General features: G+C 35.4%; 1 protein-coding gene across 1 annotated transcript; it reads right to left on the minus strand.

Annotated features, from left to right (window-relative positions):
* Position 1: 1 nt before the first annotated feature.
* Positions 2 to 25,723, minus strand: LOC134840706 (anaphase-promoting complex subunit 1-like). Its single transcript, XM_063856695.1, is given in 6 exon segments — positions 2 to 2,358; positions 2,361 to 2,839; positions 9,752 to 9,898; positions 12,466 to 12,686; positions 19,325 to 22,439; positions 25,333 to 25,723. Coding segments are annotated over 6 exon segments (6,675 nt in total). The 5' UTR covers positions 25,706 to 25,723; the 3' UTR covers positions 2 to 18.
* Positions 25,724 to 27,366: the final 1,643 nt, after the last annotated feature.

Consider the following 27,366-nt stretch of genomic DNA (forward strand, 5'->3'; position numbering starts at 1 on the left):
TCTAGCTAAAAAAGCGGTCTAAACTCTAAGATTGCGTGAAGCTGAGGAAATAACGCAAAGCACGTGGAACAAAACCGCCAATTGCAGTTCACTAAAATGCGCTACTACCGTAGCCTCACTTCTATTTGTAGCCGTTATACCGTTATTCCTTTTAGCTTCTTTTCCCTTTTTCCTCTCGGTCACTGGGAAAAGTGCGTCGCCACTAGGTTTACAGGCACTGTCTCTCACGACCGCTAGTACGTTGGGAAGCAAGTGGTCGAACTGAATAAATTCCTGTAGATTTTCCCCACTTGCAATATCCACTGAATTATTGCCTGTAATGGTAGTCCTGCTACAGGATTTGGTCCATTGCTGTAAATTAGAGCTAGTATTAGGACCGCCTCTCTTGCCAACAGTGATATTTATGAGCGAGGAAGCCAATGTGCTAGTATTTTTGTCCCCTCGTTCGTTAATGCGGTCACTAGATTTTGCTGCCGAATAATCATCTGTCTTGCTGAACGACAAGTAGCTTCTAAATACCTTTTCTTCAATATACAATCTCTGTTCAGGTGAAAGTGAATTTCGAATTGAAGAGCAAATTAAATTGCCATCGACCCCCAAGAAAGAATTCAGCTCAGTTAAGTAGTTCACTTCCTTCAAATTGAAACGAAATCGTAGCCTGGAAGAACTCATTTCTGGTCCGATATTTCCCTCAAATTGTTCAGTAGAGGAAAAAGATTTAGTATCATGAGGATCTTTTGCATTCGAATTTGCATCGACACATGTTGTAACGACTCCCCCTCCTGATTTTTTCGAGGCATGTTCGGTGCCGCGATTTCTGCTGCTTTTCGGACGTGAGTTAGAATTTTGAGACCCACTTGTTGAACTAACTGGAGATTCTGGTAATGAAGTATTTTCAAGGGCATTTTTTAAATCAAAGGACAGAAAATATTTCCAAATATCGCAAAACTGGTTGCTTAAGTAGGCTTCTAGCTGGTATGTTAATTTCGTACTAATGGTCCAACTTAAACATTTGAGCCAGCTATTATCTGTGAAATTTAGTTTCTCGTTTAGATTTAAACTATCATTTCCGGGCGAAATCGCGATAGGAGACTCTTTATGAGTCAAAATTGAGTTGTCACAATTTGCTTCGACAAAGGCTTCGAATAGTGCTAGTTGCTTTAATATTTGCTTTGTATTTTGATACTTACAGGGTGACGAAGACTTTTCCGGTTGAGAAATCTCGCTTTGATGGTTATACTTTGATTTGTATTGATCCAATTGATTATGACACGATCCTTTTTTCCACTTAGGTGCTTTGTCAGAAGTATTTCTCGGATCAAACGTTCCGGTGGTTTGAATTTCTGAACCAGCCGGGGAAATGTGTTTATTTTTGTTTAATTGCGATGAAATTAATATCTGGTCGAGACTTTTAACAGACTGCTTGAAAGCTTCTAAGAACGGTTGCACAAAAGAATTTTCGGTAGAGTTCGTATTTATAGCATCGTCTCGATGCATATATTTATGCATAGCCGAATTGGAACCATTTTTATTTTCATGAAGGTTTAGGCGACTTCGGCTTTCATTGCAATGAGGCTGAACAAAAAGAAATGATTTCAAGAGTAGGGCGAACTCTTTTCGAGACTCGTTGCTGTTTAGGTATGTTTCTGTCGCCAAAAATCTATACAACGGAGCTCTGTTAATTACTTCAACTCGTGAAATTAGGTCTAACTGCGGTACAAGACAGGGTGTAACCATTTCAAAGGCGTATTCGTCGTAATGCAAGCTCTCGTGTAGAACAACTTTCACCAAAACTCTTTCTATCGAGTGATTAGTGACATTTCTTGTCAATAGCAATCTAGGCTCGCACGCTTTAACGTATAGATGTCTGAAAGCCTGTAAATGGTAGCGATTATCGTCACTGGATATTGGAAATGTAGGGTAGAAAGCCGCTAACAGTGACACAATTGCTTCAGGGTCATTACGTAAGGTATAACGACAGCCTCCGAGGAAGAGTAGTCCCAAAGACATATGAATAGCCATTTGCTGACCATAATCAAAATTTGGTCCAACTGTTTTTGGCGGACAGTGCAGTTTTCTGATAATTGCCAAAAGTTCCAGATTTCCAGTTCCGGCCATTATCATGCATATTGCAACCAGAGTTGTCTGTAGACATACGAACACAGTTCTGGATCCTGTGTTTGCGTCGAAACCACTTCCAGATTCGAACAGAATGAGAAACGCCTTCAAAAATTGCAATACCAGAGTAAAAGCTCCTTTGTTTTGGCTGCCCGCAAAACGGAGTCCCAACGCGCAACAGCTACCCGCGATTATATTACAAAACGCTTGCCAACATGAGAAATCAAGAAGTTCTTCCTCAAATTCGGTTTGAGATCACGTGTCAAAAAAGGTTTCAGAAATAAGGGTAAATTACTAAGCACCCATTCATGAGTGAAAAGAATTTCCTGCCAACAAATTAACGACTTTGCCACGACGTGAACTAAAAGATGTTCAGGTAGCACCGAGTCAATTGTCAGAGCTGTTTGAGGAGGCGTGAACCAATCAGCAATCGAGTATGAACAAGTGTTGAAGAAAATTAGCCCAGTAGCTAGCGATGCCCCCGGTGAAGTGACTAATAGGTTGATATTTTCACCTTCTCTCGTTTGATCACAATTAGCTTGGAGCAAAATGTGGGGGTTGGAGCCGCCTTTGATGTAGGAGCAAAGCTGACTGGTGAATGATGCTCCACTTTTGGGCCCTCCGAATAGAGTTGGTCCTTTGCCCAGTAGAATCATGCCAAGAGACAGTCCAGCTGCTAGCGAGTATGATTCACGGTTGATACAGTTCTCAGTTTCGGGACCTAAATACGAACAATTATGATCATTAAAACTACCTTTAAAAGATATCATCTTACATTTCAACACTTTGTTTCAGAGAAAGGGTTGAAACAAGGAACTGATATAAGACTTTGAGGCATAACTGAATTCTCAATTCAGTTAAACATTGCAAGGCATATCTTTAGTTATCTCACGATAACGTGCTTTAAAATTAACACGAACGAAGAGTTGGAGACGCCACACCTCCGATACAATTAAATCAGGATTTATCCGGTTTATAGTAAGCCAGTACAGAATTTTCCGACAAAAAACGACAAGATTAGTCGGTTGCTGTACAATTAGTGAAGAAAGTTTTGGCCACAATTATTTTCAAAAAATTCAAAAAAAACACGAAAATCCAGATATTAGCTTCATAACCTATTAACTAGCCTAGCCACCTAACAAATGATAATTTTTCCTTTTTTTTTCTCGGTATCCAGAAAACTTTTTGAAGTTTTTTGAATGCAGGTTGTTCAATGACTAAAAAGGCTTTAAAATGACATTTCAGCGCTTATTTCAGGTGCCTATATTTATCTGGAAAAACACCTGAACACAGAGTGCTTTATATTTCGAATAATTGCATTACTCGAATGAATTTTATGAACGCTATTAAACATTAGTTCAAGTCAAAAACTCAGCCAACAGACAGTTGGAAAAGAGAAAATGATCAAAACACCGAAACAAATCTTCACCGAAACAAATCTTCTTGAACATTTTTCAGCTTTTGAGCAATATCATTAAAAAAATATTTTTCAGTGTTTAATTTTTGAGTAAAAAAACAAGCTCCTTAAATTTTTCATGATTGCCATTTTCTAACATAGCCAACAGACAGTTGGAAAAAATTCAATGAAAGCAAGTAAGCAGAAAAAATACTGAAGTTTTTTGTCAATTGAACGTCAGGTCAATTCAAAAACTCAGCCAACACAGTTGGAAAAGAGAAAATGATCAAAACAGCAGCAAAGAGTCGAATATAGAACATTACGTAAGTTATTACGTCCCCTCTAAGCCGATATGTGCCTAATCTCTAAGCCGAGTTTTCTGGATACCGAGAAAAAAGGAAAAATTATCATTCATTAGGCGGCTAGGCTAGTTAATAGGTTATGAAGCTAATATCTGGATTTTCGTGGTTTTTTTTGAATTTTTCTGAAAGTAAGCAGAACTTTTGCTGATGTTCTATAGCGTTCATAAAATTCATTCGAGTAATGCAATTCTTCGAAATATAAAGCACTCTATTTTCAGGTGTTCCAGATAAATATTGGCACCTGAAATAAGCGCTGAAATGTCATATTAAAGCCCTTTCAGTCATTGCGAATTTTCAGGCAAAGAAAGATGGTCTTAAAGCTCTTTGACTTTCTAGAACAACAAATGATTGCCACTTTTTGATAAAACTAACCCAATTTGAGATAACGGGATCGAAAGTAAAATTTTATTTTCGCTGGAAAATCTGATAATTTAACTCCAATTTCGAAATTAGAAGTCAATCCCGTTTTTCGTGACATTTACACTTTCGCTGCTTAGTGGAGTTTGCCTTCCTTTCAGCAAAGGAAATGATTTAAACTTGAAAAGAAATCGAAATTCAAACCGCAGAAAAGTTACCTTGAGCCTGAACAAACTTCAAGACCTTTCCTGAAAAAAAAAATTTGAAAAAACCATCGCGGCCTGTATACGAGTTTGAACTAAGTTCATCGACACTTATAAAAAATAACAAAACCAATCGAAGATTGGAAAACAGTAATGAACGCTAGCAAACATGAAAAAAAAACACTGACTTTGTTGAAAAAAATCTCAACTTGCAAATTTCAAAGAAAAAATATAGATGCCCTTTAATCTCTTTGAATTTCTAGAATAATTTATGATTGGCGCTTTTTTGATAACATTAACCCAACTTGAGAAAAATGGATCAAAAGGTAAAGTTTTTATGCCGCTGGAAATCTAAAAATTAAACTTCATTTTCGATACTAGAAATCGTTCGTTTTTTCGAGCCATTTCCATGTTCGTATTTGGAGAGTGTTGTTTACCTTATTCTCAGCAGATGAAGTTCAATTGAACTCAAAAAATGCATATATACCTAAAAATATACGCGAACTATTTAAGAGTATTCATTTCGTTCATGACTCTTCAAAATCAGAAGTCAAACCACGAAAAATCGAGTTTGGTCTTGCTCAGCTATTAAGCCCAGTGAACACCATCTGAGCAGGATCAAATTCATGCGCAGACAACGTCTCATTTGGAATTCAAAACTGGAATTATTTAAGCCTACCAGCCTTGAAGCACCAGACCATGAACTGAGTGAACAAAATAACTTAAATTTCAGGTAGCGATTTTGGGATGAATTATTTTCCTGAACACCAAGTGTTTTTCCAAATCCACATCCCGTGTACACGTCATTCTCCAGGAATAGAAATAACTAATAAACTTCTCCTCAAAAGCATGAACTGATTACAAAATTGTGTCTTATCACATGCGCGTTAAATTAAGAAAGCTGCAAACAGCGTGCAAAAATTAAGTTCAAAATTTTAAGGGTATAATTTCACGGCCGACTGTCAAAATTATGTCACTTAGCTGAACAATGACAAGTTACAGCTTACGAAAATAGCTCTCGAATGGAATAATTTACACAACAGAGAAATGACCTTACTCTGGTATGAAAACGTGTTACGGGCAGCACAGACTGTTTCGATAACTGTTACCATTGCCACCAAAGGTATTTCCAAAAACTATGTATTTGCAACATCAAACTTACAGTAATAGCCACTTAAAAATTATACGCATCTCTATTCTTAGAAGGAAATCAAACTTAGAAAAGTCAAATTGCAAAAAAAAAATGAGCTGAAAATTCCAGAAAAAAAAATCATCGCGACCTATCTTAGAGTTTGAAATTCATTCATCGACTCTTATAAATTTAAAGCCTTGAAATTCTTTGACTTTCAAGAACAAGATATGATTAATTTTTTTTTCGAAAAAAATCAATTTGAGAAAACTGAATAAATTGTGTCATTTTATGAGCGAGTCGTTAAATTTTTATGTTCGTTATAAACTTACCAAATCCGATTTTGTATAATTTAGGATTTTTTCCCTAACTTTTTGTACGATTCAAAAGTTTTCGTTTCAGGTTATATGGGCTTAGCCGCCTATGTTGCTTCGTTGGAAAAACGAAAAGATTTCCTGTGCGTGTGTGTGTGTGCTTTGGGACAATCGGCTTAGTTACAGCATCGTAAATTTCGTTTCAATGCTGATTTCACGCTACAATTTTTCTTTATGGAGTAATTTCCACATGATGACCGTAGCGAATAAAACTTTATTGAAATTTTTGGTGGACCTTGCCTTTTTCGAGATTTTATTCAGTAGGTTTTTCGACCAAGTGGCTTTGATCTAGTTTTCTGCCGGGTAGCTTGCCATACTATGTATGTGAGGTATCGCAAGTGGTGCAAGGACTCAACTTTCATGTTTTTTTTTTAGTATTTAAGACCAAAAAGGTCTGTCGTGTTAGATCGACGCTAGAGTTTTTGCAGTGCACGTTATAGATGTGAAGCGAATTTACCCATCACTTGCAATATAAAAGTATATAACAACCTTCAATCATCAAAAAATAAGAACTTAGAACTGTCAAATACATTTTATTTTCAAAGACTTCAAAGCTATTGTTTATGCACGATTTAGCTATTAACTTCGATTCAACAGACTTATGAACCATGAAAGCTCATTTAATAAATTCCAACCAGGCGAAAGAATCTTTTGAGAAAACAGGAAATAGTTTGATTACGGTACGGGTGCATTTATTGCTATCTTGCAATTAAAATATGAGAATTAACAAACAAAATAAAAATAAAATCCTGAGTCAATCATAAATGATTTTTTTTTTTACAAAATCCGGAACTTGTTTTAGGGCTCTATGATACAGTTCATTCAGTTTAAAAAAATTGCTAATCTGAGAAAAGTGCGGAAAGTAAAATCAACATCAGATGTACACATCGTCGTCAACTCCTGGGAACCCAAATTTAAAAAGCAAAGGGCGCTGCAATTAGCCTTGAAGGAATTACTTGGAGTTGATGACTAATTTTGGATTCGAAGCTGCCAGTTATTTGGCTGCATGCAAAAACTTAGCGCTTTATAACACTTGAAGTTTGTTAACACATGAAACAAAATCGACGGCATTTAATGAAAATCCAAAAACCTTTGTCGTGCAGCAACTTAGTCGACAAAACTTGGGTAAATTCCGCAGAACAGAAAACAACATTAAAAAAATATTTCTCTCTAAACGATCCAAAATTAGGCCACGAAGGCGATAAAATATAAGACGAAATCATTTGAGCTGAATAAAATTTTAAAGCAAACAAAAAACGAAAAAATATATATAATAAGTCAAGGCTAGTAAAATTCTAAACCGTAGATGCAACTCAAATCAGGAAAGGTAATTAAAATGTAAACTACGTACAGCAAAAACTCAAAGAAGTGGCAATGTCCAAGTTTGGAACCAAGTTTGTCGGAGACGCCAAGAAAATTGAATTCGCGATGAACTGAACGTAAATTATCATTACTGATTTTGACCATTTTGTGAACAAAATTATTTACAGGGAAAAAGTTTAGTTCCCAACTGCATCACACTTGCTGATCGCAAGAAAATTTATATTTAGCCAATGCAGTAATTTTTTTTGTTTTGAGAGAAAACAGATACAATCAAAGTGCTAACCCTAAGAGACGTCCATTTTCATTGTTAATTTCAATTTTGGGAACTGAAAAATAAATTGTGCTCGAAGAAAAGTTGCAATGATTGCATACCGCACATTTAAAAAATGCCTATGTTTTCTTGAACAATTGAAAAATGCTTTTTCTTGAACAACCGGCGTTGCAAAAATATGCGTTTTTTTGAAGTCTTCAATCGAATAAAAAAGTCAATGAGCGCAAGTAAACTGATAAAAAATGCCGACCTTCATTTTTGAAAAAATCTCACTTTCGAATTTCTCACAAAAAATATATGACCTGAGGCTATTTGACACTTTTTTTGATAAAATTAACCCAATTTGAGACAACTGGACCGGTAAGTGTTTTTTTATTCCGCTGGGCCATCTGCAAATAAATATCCACTCTGAAACTACAAGTCGATTACTTTTTTCGTGCCCTTTACATTTTTGCTGTTCGATAGTGAAGTTTGCCTTCCTTCTAACAAAGGAAATGAACTGAAAAAAAAATCAAAGTCAACCGCGAAAAAGTAAATTTGAGCCAGAACAAGTTTTTAGACTTTTACCTGCAAAAAAAATCAAAAAATCATACCTATATTAGAGTATTGACTACGTTCATGACTCTCAAATTTGTGGCAGTTAGGTTGGGAAAAATTAGCTCTAAGTCAATATTAGTGTTTTCTTGAGAAATTGTTGTGACTAATCATGGTATTCATTGACACTTAGAAGACGGAAATGACCTCTATATATCAAATACTTCTAATCAGATGAAATTGAAATTTGTCTGATAGAACGGAGACTCTTATTTTGGCATTAGATGTAGGTAATTAGGTAGAAAAGAAGACACTTCGTTTCCTTTTAAGGAATTTAAGCTTCTATGTTTCCCGGGAACAAAACATAACCTCAGATAATCCTCCCATCATTGCGGAAAACTGACAATAGTCCTCAAAATTCGAACTAAAAATACATATCCAATTCCAATTACTTCATCTTTGGAAATCTGCGTTCTAAGTATGTATTATTGAAGCGACCGCTTTTCAGTAAAATGACCTCACTTATCTTCCATGGTGGTTATCTGCATTCAATGCGTCTTAATTTGAATCAAAAATTTTACCCAGAAAGGCAAAAAAGATGGATGGGAGTTGCCTATGAAATAAAGCAATCAATCAAGATCGAGCATAATTAGTTTTCGCGATTTGCAGTGCAAATGAGGATTGAATAGGGATTCGAGAAAAATTATGCCTCTTTATAGATGCCATTTAGGACTTGTAATGTCTCCCAAGGCCTCTTTACCCAAAAATGACCGCTCAAAAAATTCAGCAAAAGTAGATGTTAAATAGTGAACTAGTTCAAAATTTACACGAAAAAAAATTGACTCGGTCTAAGAAGCAAATTCGATTATCAAACACTTGCAGTTCTCCATAGCATAACCATAATTTAAACGAAACGGAATACAAAATAAGAAATTGACTTTTTGATATTAAAATTGAGTTTTAGAATTAAAATTTAGAATTTGACTTTCGATTGGAATTTTGTGCGTAAAATAATTATGATTGTCTTTTAAGTCTTGCAAATTATGATTTTAAGACATACTTTCAAGCGAAATGATTTAAAAGCTTACTTATTTGAAGACAAAATTGAATATGACTTGAACCAAAGACGATGTATGTCATCAAACATTTGTCCTTCGATTGGAATTTCGAGCAAAAAATAATTGTGAGCTAAACGGTTTTATGACAATATACCCTATGCCAATTTACCCAATGTTCTATAAATATTTCAATTGGTCAGAGGTAACTGAGCTGACTATCTTGGTTTTAGGTTACTTGTGGGTGACAACCGGCTCTAAATTTCGTATAGAGTCCTACCCTCTGTTGGCAAGCTCGAAACATGTTTACGCGACTGCGGCAATCTTTATTTTGCTGTAATCATTCTGTCTCAAGTTAGGCGCAGGATATATTGCCAAAGGGTAGATTGGTATAGTGTAAATTGGTATATATTGAGCCTCGAACATCCTACCTTTCAATTAAGAGGCGGAGACGTTGTAACTACTTAACCACCGCTTCCCTGCTTTTTCATGCCATACGTTTAATTTTCCAATTTAAAATCGCTTATTTATGTTAGCCAGGTCGTAACAAATTATTTCGTGTTCGATGCCAGACTGTCATAGATTGTCCTGCTACCGAGTTAAACATTTTTCTTTAAACAGAAACTCACCAGGTGGTCTGTTGATTTGATTGAGCATCACATCTGCCATGTGTTTGTCTCCAGAAGACATGAACAAATAGCCAGCTGCCAGAAGAGCCGCAGTTTGCACGTTGAAGCCCACGTCCAGCTCAGCACCATTGGGCGGCAAAAGCGCACCTATGCCAAACAACACATCATAATTTTCAGCATTCCAACTACATATAAATGCTCTTAGAGTTAGGACGATTTATCCACGAGGGAAAGCACCAACATAAGAATTGTACGGCTCTTCGTGAATAACAGCTGTTGTGCCCCTGCTTAAGAACTGCAAGCAACTTTTTGGTTATTTTTTTTGGACCGGGTTACTGCTGCCTCACCCTCAAGCAACGAGCACGGATCATATTGGGCCTCGAACACCTGACCTTTCAATTGAGAGACGGAGACGTTACAACAACTCCACCACCGCTTCCCTGCTTCCTCAAGCGATAAGGCTAATTTTAAATCTGAAATTGCTCATTTTTGTTAGCTAAGTCGTAGCAAATTACTTCGTCTCCGATGCCAAACTGTCATATACAGCGCTGCAATTAAAGCGTTAAAATTTATTTTAAAGACACATAAGATCATCACACAGAACGAAGTTACGGTTTGCACCAATCACCATGCAGCGTAAACATAGCATGACAAGCTACCCGACAAAAAATAAAGAAAATCGAAAAACTAGACCTCTAAAAACCTCTCATTCCGAGGAAAGCATGTCTAGTTAGACAGACCCCTCCGTTAAAATTGGCTTGCATAAAAACTGAGCTATAAAAAATAATAAAAAATGAGCTATTTTACAATGAAAGTCCCTCATCGTGAAGATTTATTTCTGCCATGCAAACGACGCAATATGAGTCACCTAATCCAATGTAACATAATCCAAAACCTATTTATCCAAATACACCAAATAATTGAAAAATTATAATGAGCAAGGTGAAAAATAAAACTCTTCACACAGAGGCGAAGCTGACCTTCGCGCCACTTGCGATTCAAAAACGAATGACTATGATTGAAATCAAACGAAAAAAAAACACTTCAAAGAATAAAATTTTGTCAAAAAAAATTTGCAAAAGTCCCAAAAATTTCCGAAACAAAATTACCTGCAACTTTACAAAAAGCTAGAATGAAGTCGAACTTTCCCAGGTGAACTCTCGTTGAAGTTTCTGATTGAACGTGCAACGTCCCATGATCTTATCTGGAAAAACTCTCGACAATTGTTAGGATTCTCTTGATATACACAACAGTTTCAACAAAAAGTGACCTAGAAAAAATAAGTGACCAAAAAGTGACCAGGTAACTTAAAGTGACCAGTTTGAGCAGCCTGACTAATACCACTGAACATAGCCAACAGACAGTTGGAAATTAGAAGTCGATAACGTTTTTCGGGACCTTAACACTTTTGCTGTTCAAAAGTGGAGTTATCTTTCTTTTTAACAAAAGAAATTATACTAAGCTTTATAAGAAATTTAAGTCAAAGCAAAAAAAATAAAGTTGAGCCAGAACAAATTTTTTGACTTTTCCTGAAAAAAAAACAACGCACATTCAGAGGAGTCTGAATTACGTTCATCGACTCTTAACCAAGATTTAATATACATGAGCAAGTTCCTCACACAAAGTATCATCGAATTTTACAATAGGAAAAAAGAACACATTTTACACATTTTTCATATCTATGCTTAAATTAGACATACTTTTCAACTTTGATAATAACAAAGAACTGACAAAAGGAAGGGACTGATAAAGAAATTTTTGTCCACGTTTCAGTTTTCCCTAGAGTATAAACTATTCACGATGCTAATGTCATAGTGTCTATTTGAAATTGGTAAGCAATAATAGTGCTGATTTAAATTATCCGGACAAAACGAACAAAACTTGAATTTTCAAACGCGTTTTTCTCAATTTGGGCTAAGATTAGACAAAAAGTGAACAGAACAAAAGTCGCTTAGAATTTCATCAGAAATAATATGGTGCAATTTTTTTCTTCGAAATTCCCAAACAAAATTTAACCCAAAAATTGGTCATTTTGGCTTGTTCCGATCAATCAAGAATTACGCTGAAACTATTTTGTTAATTGATGAGAAACATATATCTCAAGAAGCCTCTTACACAGCCCAACAAAGATCTAGAAAGGTTAAATCTCCAAAAACCTGTATAAGAAAAAATATTTTTGCTTGACAGACAAGAAATGTGATTTTTACTAAATAAAACCCAAAATCTTTGCATTAAAACAAATTTTAAACAAAATTACTCGAATTTTTGGTGATTTGACCTTTCTAAAACTTTATTGGGCTGTGTAAGAGGCTTATTGTGATATATGTTTCTCATCAATTAACAAAGTAGTTTCAGCGTAATTCTTGATTGATTGGAAAAAGCCAAAATGACCCATTTTTGGGGTAAAATTTTGGTGTGGAAATTCGGAGAAAAAGCTGCACCATATTAATTCTGATGAAATTCTAAGCAACTTTTGTTCTGTTCGCTTTTTGTCTAATCTCAACTCAAATTGAGAAAAATGCCTTTGAAAACTGAAGTTTTTTTCGTTTTGTCCGGATAATATAGACTTCGGTTTCCAGTTTTTCGCTAATTTCCACACGTAAAAACCATTTTCAACAAACTAAATAGCCTGAAACGCTATAATTTATAAACGATTAAATTGCTCAAGATCATCGATATTGTCAACCATTCGGCATTAACAATACATCACTCACCTATGTGCAATGTAATAGTCCGCACGAGCACTTCGTCTCTCGAGGTCTGTTTGGACGCACAGAGACCCAACAACAAACTGATGCTCGTCAGTTCCTGGTTGCGACACAGATACGAGTGCAGGTTGTATGTCGACATGTTATCCAGCAGCCCGTTCAGAGCCAGACCTAGCAGGAACCCGGCATGTGAGCTGGCATGCTCTCCCGAACTTGCTGTCTTCGGTCTGATAAAGCAGAAATTTACAAAATAAACATCACAGCCAAATGACAACTGGAAGTGTTATTAAGCTCAAATGAACAACTGATTTTTTATTGATTCCTTTCAATATTCCTCAAAGAACAAACTCAGAAAATCAGAATTTTAAATCCCAAAGGGGAACTTCGGAATTTAAAATTCTTTTGAAACTTGATTTCAAATTGTATTTTGCGCGCCATTTTCACTCAAGATATATTAAAGCTAAACTTTCACTAATGAATGCAGCTTAACTTTTCTTTTAAATGAAAATGAAGTGAACATGAAAGTCGGAAGTCAAACCAGCAAAATTAAAAACTGAATGTGAAAAAATACACAACCTCTCAGGGAAAAATGACTGCGTTGTTAAACTCTAAAGGCACATTGTTTTGAAATAACAGTCCTACAAAACGGGCCTTTCCCAAATTAGCCCCCCAGAAAAATATAACCTTCCATAATAGTAAAGTCTAAATTCAATAACTTTTTTGTTTTTAGACTGGAGGCTATAACGTGAAAGAACCCTGAAAACAACGAACATGTCGAAAACTGAAGCAATTTGGAACCATGTCTTCTGAATCTTTATTGCGTCTATATAAAAAAAAGAATCTAGCCTATGCCAAACAACATAATGTTCTATAAACAGTTCAATTGATCAGATAATTGAGCTGATTATCTCGGTTTAAGGTCGCCGGTGGGCACGCGTCGCCGCTTCGCATAGTTAACCGGCTCTAACTTTTGCATAGAGTCCTATTTTCTGTTGGCAAGCTCGCAGCACGTTGCCTCTGCGACTGCGGCGGTCAGCTTTTTGCTGCTAATTCAGTCTCAAATCAGACGTTGGGTAGATTGGTATATAGGTTAGAATGCTATAGGATAAATTGGAATAGGGTAGATTGTCCTGCTACCAAAAGGTCGCCAGCTTTTCAATACAAAAATTAGCATTGAATGGGTCGGCTAAAAATGAACATGCAAGTATTGGGATTTCTTATCTCTTCTAAAAGCAAAATGGCAAAACATTTGAAACATATTTCCTAAATTTACTACTGTGACCTTCATCAAAGCGTATTCTCTGCTTCCGTTGCTTTAATCATATCAACAAATTAGCTTACAAAAAAGCACGAATTTACGCCTTCATCTAGTCCATTAGATTGGACAGGGGAGTCTCTTTATTAAAATTTACTTAAGAGTGAAACCGGATACTATTTATACACAATTTATGGAAGCAAGATGAGACTTAATTAGGAAAACAAATGTCTTTTAAAAATCTAATCAAAGAAAGTATTTCGGTTACCAGAAACCGTACGTCCCCTTTTCTCGGAATTGAATTTTATATCATTTTTCTTCAATGAATTTTCATAAGCCGCCTCAATACCCTCTGTGTTAAAAATAGCTTTCATGTCGCATTCATTTGTCTAGTCTAGTCCAAATACTCATCACCACGCCTACGCCAAAAAAGATTTTCGATGAATATTAGGATGCTTTTCGATGAATTCTAGGACTAAGATGCTTTTTAAAAGTAGAAATAAAGTGTTGATATTAAATAACTGGACAAAACGAACAGCATTGGGAACTTTAAACACGTATTTGTCAAATTGGGTCGAAATTACACAAAAGAGCACAAAAATCGAAGAGCACAAAAGTTGCTTAGAATATCACCAGAATTTTTCGAATTCGCAACGTAACTTTTATTCCAAAAATGGGTCATTTTTTTTGGTTAATCGAAAATTACGCTGAGACTACCGCATTGCTTGCTGAGAAAAATATATCAAAAGAAGCTGCCTACACAACCCATTAAAATTCTACAAGGGTAAAATCTCCAAAAATCTGTATAAAAATTTACATTTTTAACTGATAGTCAAAGAAGGTCAATTTTATTATACAAAACGCAAAATCTTTGCTTAAAAACAAATTTAAAACGTTCGCCCAGAGGGTAAAAAAATTTTACCCTTCCTAAACTTTGTTGTGCTGTGAAAGAGGCTTCTTTTGATATAACTTTGTCATCAATTAACATGGTTGAGCTTATAGCGCTATTCTTGATAAACTAAAAAAAAGCCTAAATTGTCGGGGTAAAATTTTTGATCTGAATTTTGCAAATTAAATTACACCATAATAATTCTGGTGTAAATCTGGTGAAATTCTATTCAACTTTTGTTCTCTTATTTTTTAAATCTGAACTAAATTTGAGAAAACCGAGTTTGAAAAAACCTTCTTTTTCGTTTTATCTGGGTCATCAAATCACACTTGTATGTAATGCAGCAACGCATTCATGAAAAAAATGAACTAAATCTGAGCAAGCATGACTGCATGTCTGGAAATTGAGCTCGAGAATCAATCAAAGCGAGATAATGACGACGCAAATTGTCGATAGAAAGGGAAAATTGCAAAAAGAAAAAACTTATTACTTCAAGCATTAAATTTTAGGAGTGCGGTCTGTAATTAGACAACCTATTAATCATACTCGTCAGTAAGCAGACAAATATTATATTATCCAATCAGAATCGAGACGAGAGAGCAAACTTACTAAATAAATAATTATTAATTATTCATTTCTTCCTTGCCTCGATTCTGATTGGTTAATACAGTATTTGTCTGCTTACTGACGAGTCTGAATACGCGGTTGTCTGAATACCGCTACGTAACCAATTTTTATCAGCCATTCTACAACCGTTAACGCAAGATTCCATTTGCTTGGTTAGGCACTCTGAATTTCAACTGAAATCATAGAGTCTAAACTTTACATACTTCATCTCATCCATGCAATTCGAATAATTGCAACTTTACGCTCTGTTTCAATCTTTTTCTGGTGATATATTAAATGGCAGATTCATGTCAAATAGCTTAATCGCAATTTGTAGTACTTCTATCACTATTTTAGTTTATTTCAAAGACATATTTTTTGAAGGAATTGTAAAACTTAATTAAAAAAAAACACTTACTACTGGCAGAATAGAAAAATTGATAAAATGTCAGAAAACTGCTACATATTTGAATTTTGTTTGTAAAATGGAAGGCACCCAATTATTTATTGTCAAAACACTCTACAGCTAAGTACTTCCTAGAGAGGGCGAATAAACTGTTGACAACAAAAAGAAGGAAAACATATTTTTTTCATGACCAATCAGATAAAATCATTATTTCGGAAATTATTTATAAAATTTCCATTGCATTGGATAGGAACCAAAAAATTAAGTTGAACTAAGCAAGAACCAAAAATGGATGTTTCCAGGGAACTCTTATTGAAAATTGAGAAATGACATTTTCATACAGGCGAAGCTGCACCTCACAAACAAGCGCTATAAAACTTTAAATGGCTTAAAAAAGAACAAGAAAACTTTTGACGTGAGCCGGATTCATACCCTCGACCGTAATATTAAGAGCTTCACGTCGTCGCATCTGCGCCATAATAACATAAGAAACGACGAATACTAGCCACTAATAAAGCAGATACCAAGATACTTTTTAATTGTCTAATACGTCCTCGCATCTTGGCCACTATCGCTCGAAATTACCGTTACACTAGCCAACAACAAAACAGTTACAGATGCTATTCAATTGCAAATGCAAAAAAGGTAACCAATTGTGATGTATGGTTGCGTGGAATCGTTTGTCACGCAGCTCCAGCTCAATATCTGAGCCAAATTGATTGATTCTTGTTTTCATATGAAACCTCGCACGCAGATGACTTTCAGCAGATGATTATTTACAGAGAGGCCGAGCTGAGCTTCGCACCATTTGCGATACAAAAAAGAATGACCGTTATTAAAATCAAATGGAAAGAAAAATCAAATATTAGAAAAACCTCCAAAAATCGTTTTGGTCATACAATTTTCTAAAAACCGCATAAAAGTCCAAAAGATCTGGAAAAAAAGTACCAACACCATTAAAAACTTTACAAGGAGCTTTAGGAAGGCTAGAAAAAAGCTGAACTTTCAAAAAAAAATTTGCAGGAACTAAGCCGGCAAAAATAAGCAGACAGACAGACCGAAAATTTCCACTTCGCAAAAAACAAGTCCTGAATGAAATCGAATCCCGGGTGTTACAGTGACTTAGCAGAAAGCTGAACTTTAAAAAAAATTCGGGTTACGAGAACAGCCGACGAAAATAAACAGACGGACGATGGTCCGAAAAATTACAAAAACTACAGAAATTACAAAAAATACAGTAAGTACAGAAACAAAATTACAAGCCTTTGCTGTTTCAAGCAGATGGTTTACTTCTACGCTAGATTTTTGATTGAATTTTAATTTATAACTAGCAGACAGGGAAAGACAGCCAGTAAGTAAAAAAAATTGATAACTTAAAAATAAAACTTCAAAAGTCAAAATGTTGTCTGGAATCATGTTCTATTAGCGGAAAACATGTCCAAAAACACATCGACGGCGATAAATGACAATTCGAAAAATCAGACACAACGGCAACAGAACCGACAAAACTTGAATAATTTCTCGTAGAACCGAAACTATAATTGCTGTCAAGAGAAACTTTCAACTATAAAACCTATTCTAAAAATTTTAGCAATTTGTTCGATCCGGAACGATGTCAAGAGAAACTTTCAACTATAAAAACTATTTTAAAATTTCAGCAATTTGTTATATCCGGAACGAAGCATGACACTTCCGATTTAATGAAAACCACTCAAGCAAAAAAAAACAAAAGCAGCATATACGAAGTCAAGACTAGTAAAAATACAAACTGCAGGAGTAATTAAAGCAGTTAAAGCAACATTAAAAATTGCGAATAAAAAAAGCAATTTTACGATCTGGCCACTAATCCGACAAAACATAAGCAGACTAACAATAGGTCCACATTTTTCGGAAAGGAGTATTTCCAGTTTGAAAGAGATTCCTGGTCAGATTCGAACTAACAAATTTTGCCGTCCCAGGTGTGTTCTTAGCCTCCAGGCTAGGTGCTGTAGACGCAATAAAAGTTGAATTCATTATGAGCCAAGATACAAAGGATTAAATTGATCCTGCTAACAAGTTCCGATTTGAAGAAGTCTATGTTCCGATTTGACAACGCTTGCTAACCGCAAGCGTAATTATGACTGCTAAAATATGGAGCAAAAAAGATTTCAGGTACTTCTTCTGTTAGTCTGCAGTTTCTTTCATTTAAATAATTGTAAAAAAAACTTGTGCTTCTAAATTAACAATAACAACTTCCTTCAGCACAATGTTTAATTGAGACCCCAGAAAACAAACGAAGCTGATATTACTTGATATCTTTCAAGTTAACACAAGACACCTTTTTGACGCTAATTTTTGCAGTTAAAATTGAAGGCTTCCATTTTGAGCAATCAAATATGAAGCCAAAGAATAAATATAGTGCAACTGTTCGTCCCTTTTTTCCTTCATTGAAATAGGTACAAAATATGGATATTGTTAATTACATCCCATCTCCATAATCTTTTTTTTTCATTTCCAAAGAAACTAATCAAAAGAAGCGAAAAAAATTATCAACTAGTCAGAAACATTTTGAAATTTTGAACTCTTCGGGCTTATAAAAAGAACTTGAGAATCCATGAGGCACATTGGTTGTCAGAAAACTTGACAAAAAAAACGCCATGAAAACAATGATAAAAAACTTGAGCGATTAAATTTTAAAACTTGAAACTTTTACAAAGCATTTTGAAAGGAAATAAACCATTTCTGCCCTTCAAGCGACACAACATAAGTTGATTTTGCCAATAAAACAAACCAAAATTATTTAAATTGAAAAAATTAACCATCATCCGAGTTGTTAAATTGACAAAATAACAGTACGACTGTCAATTATATTAAGAATTGTTCGAATCAGAAATACGCAACGATTTGAAAATCCAAACATTCACATTTTCCCGGAAAGAAATTTCTATTTCATACATTCTAATGAAAAAACAAGGTCCGACCGGGACTCAAATCCCACACCAGTTGGGAAGGAGCGTAGAAGTTGTTAAGGTTCGATAAAAAAAGACTGTTTAGTTACGTAGACACTCACTCGTGAGAAAAGTTGTTGGTCTAGTTTTCGATTAGGAGATACTTGCTCTCGCACTACTCGAACCATTCACATAAAGCATGACAAAAACATTTTTTTAAAATCTGAATACAATGCAAAATAAGCCGGAGATTAAGCCGACTGAATGTTAGGCAAAACCAATTGGTCGATATAAAATTGCCAAAAATGATTACCAGACAATATGCTACCCTAAACAATTGTCAAAAAATTGCGTGCTACTTTAAATCCGACTCATATTCAGTATGTGAAGCAACCCACATCTCAGAAACGACGCCGACTAAATTTTTTGCAGAAAAATTGAGCATAATGAACTTGTAATTCTAGAGGCTTACTGCGAAAAGGTCCGACCAGCTATTTTACTGAGATATCAACTCTTAACAAGCTATCTAACTGAGATATTAACTCTTAAAAGACCAGAAATTGTATTCAGAAACACTTAACGTTCTCACGTGTAAAACCTGAGAACAAAACTTTAGACGGAAAAAGTCTTAGTATAACATACCAGCTGTAATGAAACAAGCACTCAAAACTGATTCAGACAAAAAAATTCAAAAACAACAGTTCTCATTGATCAGATGAACTTTGCATATTGTCCTCTCGCTCAGAAGATAAATAGTCTGACCTGAACTTAACTTTACTGACCTGTTATACATGACCCAAGCGGAGTCCACATCCTGAACACTTTGATCAATTCTCAACCCAGTCGCAGCTCCGTTGTGGAAAAAAGCCCAACTTCTAGCAGGGAAACTTAGCGTGTTAGTCGTTATCTGTACCGACACATTTTTAGGCATCACTTTACACGAGAAGTTCATCTCTGGAATCGGTTCTGTAGACGTTATATTAGGCGAAACTGAGCTTAGTGCAAACATGCCTCTGCCCACGGGCAAAGCCATTGTTCGCTTGGCATAATGGGCCAATATCAACTGCAGATCTTGCTGCTGGTAGTTTGCTTTCACTTTAATCGGTTGGGATGAATTCAGCATTCTTGAAACAGATTGAATTCTACTGTCTTCAGGAAATAAGACATTAAGCACTTCCATGTCCATTTCCAACCCATTTGTTTTCAAAATCGTCCCTTGCACAGAATTTTTACCCTGAAATGGGCCTAACTTAGCGTCTCTGCTCATGTAATAAGTACTGGTGCCCCTTTTAGACGTGATCATTTCACTGGAAGTATTTTTAATCCCCTTTTTGCTCATGTCTTTCGCTCGAGTTAGGGTCGCTTTCTGGGATATCAAATCCTGCCTTTTGATCAAGTTGATAGCATTTTGGGTCCAATTAAGCGAGGGTTTCAAATGACCATGATAAATGACGTCATAAAAAGGAAGTGAAACACCTGCGGGCAAAGTGCAGACAAAATCTGAATCAATGCCCATTACTTCCATTAAGACTAGCATCCGTTCAGAGAAAGAGGCCGACTTCAAATTAAAGTCAACTGATCCTGACTTCTCTTCAATTGAGTCTCTTTCCGCTGACAGATTTTTTAATGTGCTTGATGGAAAAAATCTCAAATTCAATTTTCTTTCCAATTCCAATGGCATTTCATTACCCATCAGATCAATTAGAATTTTAGAAATAACTGCCGAAAGTGAAATTTTCCCATTATCATTATTCTCTCTTTCATTGAATTCTTCTTTGTCCGATGTCTTCAAGTAGGCATAATACATGTAAACAACTGCCACTTTGATAATTCTTTCAGTTACTCCCCAAATAACAGGAAACATGCTTAGGGTGCTCGGATTGTTTTTAATTGCATCCACCAAAGCGTCCCGTTTTTTCGTCCCGTTTTCTTTACCACAAGAATTCCATTCCATTTCAGTAGCCCGAAGTGCTTCAAACTCTAATAAAATGTCAGTCCAATTCTTACATTTCAGTGCGCCTCTAACCCAACAAATAAAACTCGACACAAGACCATGACAACCGGTAAAAAAAGCCTCCAAGTCATCTAATTCATTTCCATATTCGGTAATAAATATTTCCGCTTTCAAGGGCAATTTTGTCTGATTATCGCGCAGATTTGCAGGGAAAATCTCGACAGGAAAATCAGAGAAATATCTAAACTTGACTTCCTCTAAGCCCAATTTATGGGCTATCGAAGCCAAAAACATAGCTAAAGTTTCAGTTTCCACACTTTTAGTCAAATCTAGTTTTAAATCTTCATAAATTACATGCGCAATTTTGAAAACTAATTCAAAATTTTTGTTCAATTTCAGTTTTGTAGCTGCCTGCGCTTTAGGTTTACCCGGTGACGTTTCGGGTAAACTTTCGTGATTGTTTTCATTACTTTTCGTAAAAAGACACAAATCGGCCAATTCAGCCACAAACCCAGTTTGCATCATTTCCTTAAAGTCGTCTTCTGTTCCAATGTCGTTTCTTTTGACCTTTTTTGAACTCAAATCTGAACAACTGTCCATTGACCTCGACCTACGCGCACTTTCAATTTCAACAAATCCAAACTCATTTTCCAGAAACGAGACAAACAATTTAAACTCACATTGGGAATCGACAGTTTTCCCAATAGCATTTCTACAAACAAACCAATTGACCGCAAACTGTGTGAAATCAGCGTTCGAAAAGCAACGTTTGAAGCTCTGTAAAAACAACTCGACCGCCGGGTTTTCAAACAGTTTGGGCAAAGTTAGGTAAACAACGTTGGTAACTCCAAACGTGTACCCGACTACTGTTCTACCGACAGAAGCGTGGAAATTATAAATAGAATTCCAGTTATTGACTGAACTTTCCATGTTCAAAGTAGAACTAAACAAATCAGGACATCTAACTTTACACACTTTTTGTGGCCCAGAGTACAGAGCGACTGCTGATTCCTTCTCCAAAACTGCCATATATGGAAGGTCTTCGATATCTATTGCATCAAAACATGATATAGTTGACGTTTTTATCATTTCAAAATGTGTAGCTTTGGCTGTTTTTGTTTCAGATACCTTGAACAAGCTTAGACTTTCAATTTGCCCTATAAACAGACAAATAAACTTGTTTCCCAGAAAATCAGATGTTGTAAAAGCTTTGGAAGCAACGAATTTCGACGTATGTTTCGATGTCAAGGAGTCCTCATTAGCGATTAGTTCCAAGCATAAATTAGGAGTCAACGGCATTTCAAACCAGGGCAAAACATGGGAGTTTCTGCTTAAATGAGTAGACGATTGTGCTTCCGAAATTGTAGAATTGATGTAAGGAGAGCTTTGACAAAGAGGTTGAGACGTTAACCTATAACTTTTTCTGAACAAAGGGCTTTGTTTCTCTGAAAACGGAGAGCGAAACTTCTGATGACTCATGAAATTGGGCTTCAAAATTGGGGAAAAGACGCTTGCAGTTTTATCCAAATGGAACCCTGGTGTTTTAGCCGGCTCTTTCATTCTCGTCAAATGCGTTTCACACAATTTAAGCTCACATTGATGATAAAAATCCTCCTTTTCGCCTTCGGTCGCTTTTCGAATTTTCCAAAATCTATGACCTCTTTTTGAGTCATGCGTGATTAACATTTCTAGACTTTCAATTGAAGCAACAATGCAACTCTTCTGAGAACTACTGAACTCGGAAATCGTTACAATGTTCGTTCTTTCATCTGCGGTACAGCAAATTATTGGAACCAGTTCTTCGCATGGGTGGCCCAGATTATACAAGCTAGGCAAAGGAATCGAGCTGGACGCAACATCTTTGCTTTCAACGATCAACCCGAAGTTCTTGGTTGCCCAAACAGATTTCGGCTCAACTGTCAACTTGGATTGGAAGTAATCGCCTGAAAAATATTTTCCTCTTTGCAATTCCTGGAAACGCAATTTAGAAAAAAAAAACTTTAGAAAGAGTGTGTCTAGAGCTTCGCTTGGCAAATTTCATTTACAAAGGAGCCTCAAAACTCAACAAAACAAACACAGCCAACATACGGATGGAAAATTGTCCATGACATTTTGTCGTTTCATAATCAAGATGTTTTAGTCATTGACACTTTTATGAGGAAAAATCTAACCAATTAGAACAGACTGGACTAAAAGTTAACCCTTTTAATCTGCTGAGCTCATAAAATCAAATTCCCTTTTTCTTCAAACACGTTGTTCGCGCCATTTGCACTTTTGATATTCGAAAGCGTAATTTGCTTTCATTTCATCAAGGCATTTTGAAGCCAGCAGTGGAAAACAATTGAGTGAACTCTAGGAAAAAAAAATTAAAAAAAAAATTAAATAAATGTACAACGCTGATTTAAATTATCCGGACAAAATGAACAAAACTTGAACTTTGAAACACATTTTTCTCAAATTGCGTTAAGATTAGACAAAAAGCGAAGAGAGCAAAAATTGCTTAGCATTTCATCAGAATTAGTATGGTGCAAACTTTTTTCCGAAATTCTCTACCAAAATTTTACCCCAAAAATAGGTCATTATGGCTTTTTGCAATCAATCAAGAATTACGCTGAAACTATTTTGTTAATTGATGAGAAACATATATCACAAGAAGCTTCTTACACGGCCCAACAAAGTTTGAGAAGGGTTAAATCTCCAAAAACGCGTATAAGAGAAAATATATTTGCTTGATGGTCAAGAAAGGTGATTATTAGGACATAAAATCCAAAATCTTTGCTTAAAACGAATTTTAAACAACTTAGTCAAATTGTTGAAGATTTAACCCTTCGAACTTTGTTGGGCTGTGTAATAGGTTTCTTGTGATATATATTTCTCATCAATTAACAAAATAGTTTCAGCGTAATTCTTGAATAATTGAAAAAAGCCGAAATGACCCAATTTTGGGGTAAAATTTTGGTTGAAAATTTCGGAGAAAAAATTAGACCATATTAATTCGTTTGCAAAACAGGTCAAGGATGAAATCGAACCAAAGGTATTTGATGACTCAAGTATATGTGTTACTTCTACGCCAGATGCATTGGATATTTGATAAAATTTGACACAGAGGCGAAGCTGCGATTCGCAAACACTTGCGAGAACACGACAAAAAGCAGCTCTATCAAATGAAATAAAAAAAGAAAATTAGCCTCGAATTAGCAAAAACTCTGTTTAAATAGGATTCGAATCTGCACCTACTGCAATCAAAAGATTTTGAGTCTCGCGAATTACCCACTGAGCCACGCAAGCTTAACAACCGACAAACATCAGTCACGAATAAAGCAGCTACGTTTGCTAATGAACTGCCAATGCCAGTCAGCAAAAGTGGCACCAAATACAAACAGACTCAATTTTGCGAAAAAAAATTTGGAATATAACAAACTGAAGGTATCGAGTATGAAAAAACTGCAAAGGCTCCCCAAAATTGGCACAAATATTTGCTACTTAGGTTGAAAAAAAAGGTTCGTACTAATACACTCGCTTCGCTTCAAGTGCGAAACCTTGTGAACAAAGCTGTTTACGGGGAAGAACAGTCTAGTACCCAGTTGCAACAAGCTTGCTGATCGCAAGTGTAAAAAAAAACGAGCCTCAATAATGTTTGAAATTATCACAAAAAATACGAAAGAAAGAACTGAAAATTCTTTCTTTTCATTAATTAATTTTTAAAATGGCTAGTGTTTAACGCACCTCCGATGCTATGAATTTTCGAGAAAAAACTCATGAAAACAGCATATATTGGAAATAGGATCTGCATCCTTTGCATTCTTTGAGTTTACCCTGTTAGCACCCAATTACAGAGATGGTAATTTCAAATTTGTAAATTTGTATTCTATTGTAAACAAAATTTGAAAAACCATAAAACTTAGTGAAGTTTTTTATATCTAAACTCTTTGAAGCATTTTATTATGACATAAAAAACGTCACAACTCGGAAACTAAAAGCAATTGAACAGTCGCATTTGGACGCACGATTTGCAACTCCTGAAAGAGTGGGTAACTTTCACAGTACCCAACGAAAGCGCTGGGAGTTTCAAATGTTTTCTCAAAAAAAATTGCAAAAAAACATGAAAAAAGTCATATATCGAAAACTTTTAAGATTTGAGTAGTCATAATTGAAGGCAAGATTCGCAACCCCTGAGAATACTCTGACAGTCCCTAACTACAGGGTTGCTAATGACGAAGTTTGAGAATTAACTTTCCAGCCAAGTTCTCTGAAATTTTTTTTGGAAAAACACAAAATTGTCGTATTTCGTAAACTAAAAAATTTGGGTATTCAAAATTGGAGGCATAAAAGCCGTTGGAGTATTCATGAATTCGCAACCCCTGGAAGAATCCTAACAGCAGACCCAATATTTGGTTGCTAACTTTAAACTGGTGAAATAAACACTGAATTCAAACTGGAAAACCGAAAACAAAATCTGCAATATACGATATAGCTTAAGCGTGACAAAAAACTTTCGAAAAATAATACGTTGAAAAAGCTTAAACGTGGCGAGATAGTGAATCCCGCATTTAAATATATAATAGATTAGGCATAACAAAAGCTGAAATATCTTACTGTTACAATTTCCAAGTAATTAGGTGATTTCGAAAATCCCGTTTATAAGCTGGACTCAAAATCCAAAAACAATGTTTGATCTAAACCAACGCATCGTATCAGAAAAAAAAATAACTAAATTTCAACAGAATCTTGAAAATTGATGTTTGGTCGGCTCATATAATCAGACTCGGAAGTTGTAAGTTTAAAACTACCTTAATGATACAAATATTAACCACTATTTTGCTGAAAGTAGGAAACCTTTAAAAGTCATTGCAGTGAGAAGAGACGACTTGATCATGACGAATGCGTCCCAGGTGTCTGCATTTTCCTCGCAACAATCAGCTGGATTGAATGTGCACCATAGTCCAAAATCAAGGCTTTCTGGGAGCGACACAGTTTTGTAGTCAGACGGATTGTTGATATTTGAACATGAACTCGTTTGTCCCCAGACAATCAGTCCATTTTGAGAGAACACGAATTCGATGGGACCTGACGTCTTTCGATAAAACAAGAGATTAGGCCTTTTTGAACTCACTAAATTAGCAGTTGGATGAGCTGCTCCTATAGAAGAAACGTTGAGCGGAACACATTGATATCTTTCGCAGTCAATCATTGTTAGCGGAAGCTCCATTAAACATTCATGTCATCAATATCTGAATGAACTAATAAACATAAGAAAAACTTATCAAATATATTGAGTTCAAAAGAGGCGGCAAAATAACTCGCAATGCGGCGCTTTTAGTTGCAAGGTACCGGTCTTGAATTTGCTCTTTTATAAATCAGAAAGACAGAAACTATCATGGTAACCGAAGTTACTACAAGTCCTCCATCGTTTCACATTGTCAAAAAAAAAAAAACATTTAAATTTTATTAATTAGGGAGAAGTAAAGTATACCGTGAATAAAAGTAAAGAGAGTCTGATGGATGGGTAAACAAAGTAAACAAAGCCAACCTGATTGAGAAAACTAACACCTGCGCAGAATAAAACGGAGTTGAAAGAAACTCAAAAAGATTGACCTCATATGAGGCTACGGTTCGATCAGATACTTCTACTAGGCAGCGCTTTTGATCACTTGGCTTTACAAAAAAATCTAGCAAAACAAAAAAAAAAGTAGTTTTATCAATTAGCAGGCGAAGCGGAGCTTCGCACCACCTGCGATGCAACAGAATTATTTAAAAAAGAAAGTAGAAAAAATTGAAAAATGTTGAGAATAAACATAAGAAAAACCTATTATATTTATTTAACCTAATTTATTTAACCTATTATGCTGAATATTAAATTCTGGTTGTTTTGTGCAATTTTTCTAATTTCCAAGGCTCAGATGGAAACTAAAGAAAAAACTATTGTTTACTGGGGCTATCTAAGCTGCCAGCAAAAGATATTATCAACGAAATGTGGGATAAATGAGCGGAGAGCTACCACACTGACTCATCTTTTCCTTTTCGCGTTGTTACTGACCCAAAGTGGGGATGTTGAAAAAAACCCTGGTCCTATCGAAACCATTGAAACAGTCTACGGTATCTGCTCAAAAAATTGTGCAAATCTTAAATTTGTTCATTTGAATTTTCAAAGTATTATTAGAAAACGGATGCAATTGAAAAAATTTCTTGATGATATGGGCGAAAACACAATTATAGGAATTTCCGAAACGTGGCTTAAAAAAGAAGATAGTGACAATTTATGGAATTTCCAACCTAGAACGCATGCGATGTTCAGATATGATAGGCAATCAGCGGTAAAAAAGAAAGGCGGTGGCGTTTTGTTATATATACCAGTCAAATTGGCTCCGAAATTGAGGCCTGATCTAAATTTATTTGATAAAGAAAAATATGAGTCAGTGTGGGTTGAGTGCAAATCTACATTTAACATTTCGAGTAAAGAAAAAATGTTAGTTAATTTGTGTTATAACCCAAGCAGATCAAACTTTATTGATTTTTTGGAACAATTAACGCTTAACATAGATAATGCTTTTTCAGTTTCTAATAAAATTACGCTTTTGGGTGATTATAACATAAATTATCTGGATAGCAAAGAAAAAGAAAATTTAGATTCTATAATTATCCCATATGGATTGAAGGTTTTTTGTCCAAACGATGAGACCAGAATTAGTTCCTCAACAAAAACTCATATCGACTACATAATCAGTGACTATGAAACAAACGGCATTGAGTTTTGTTTTGATACACCTTATAAAACCGACCATTTTGCTTCATTTATTTTGACGGATATAAAATGCGGCAAAATTTTACCGAGGATAATTACAACTTTCAATAAGAAAAATTATCAGAAAA

This window comes from Symsagittifera roscoffensis, chromosome 2 (assembly GCF_963678635.1).
Source record: "Symsagittifera roscoffensis chromosome 2, txSymRosc1.1, whole genome shotgun sequence".
Classification (NCBI taxonomy): domain Eukaryota; kingdom Metazoa; phylum Xenacoelomorpha; order Acoela; family Convolutidae; genus Symsagittifera; species Symsagittifera roscoffensis.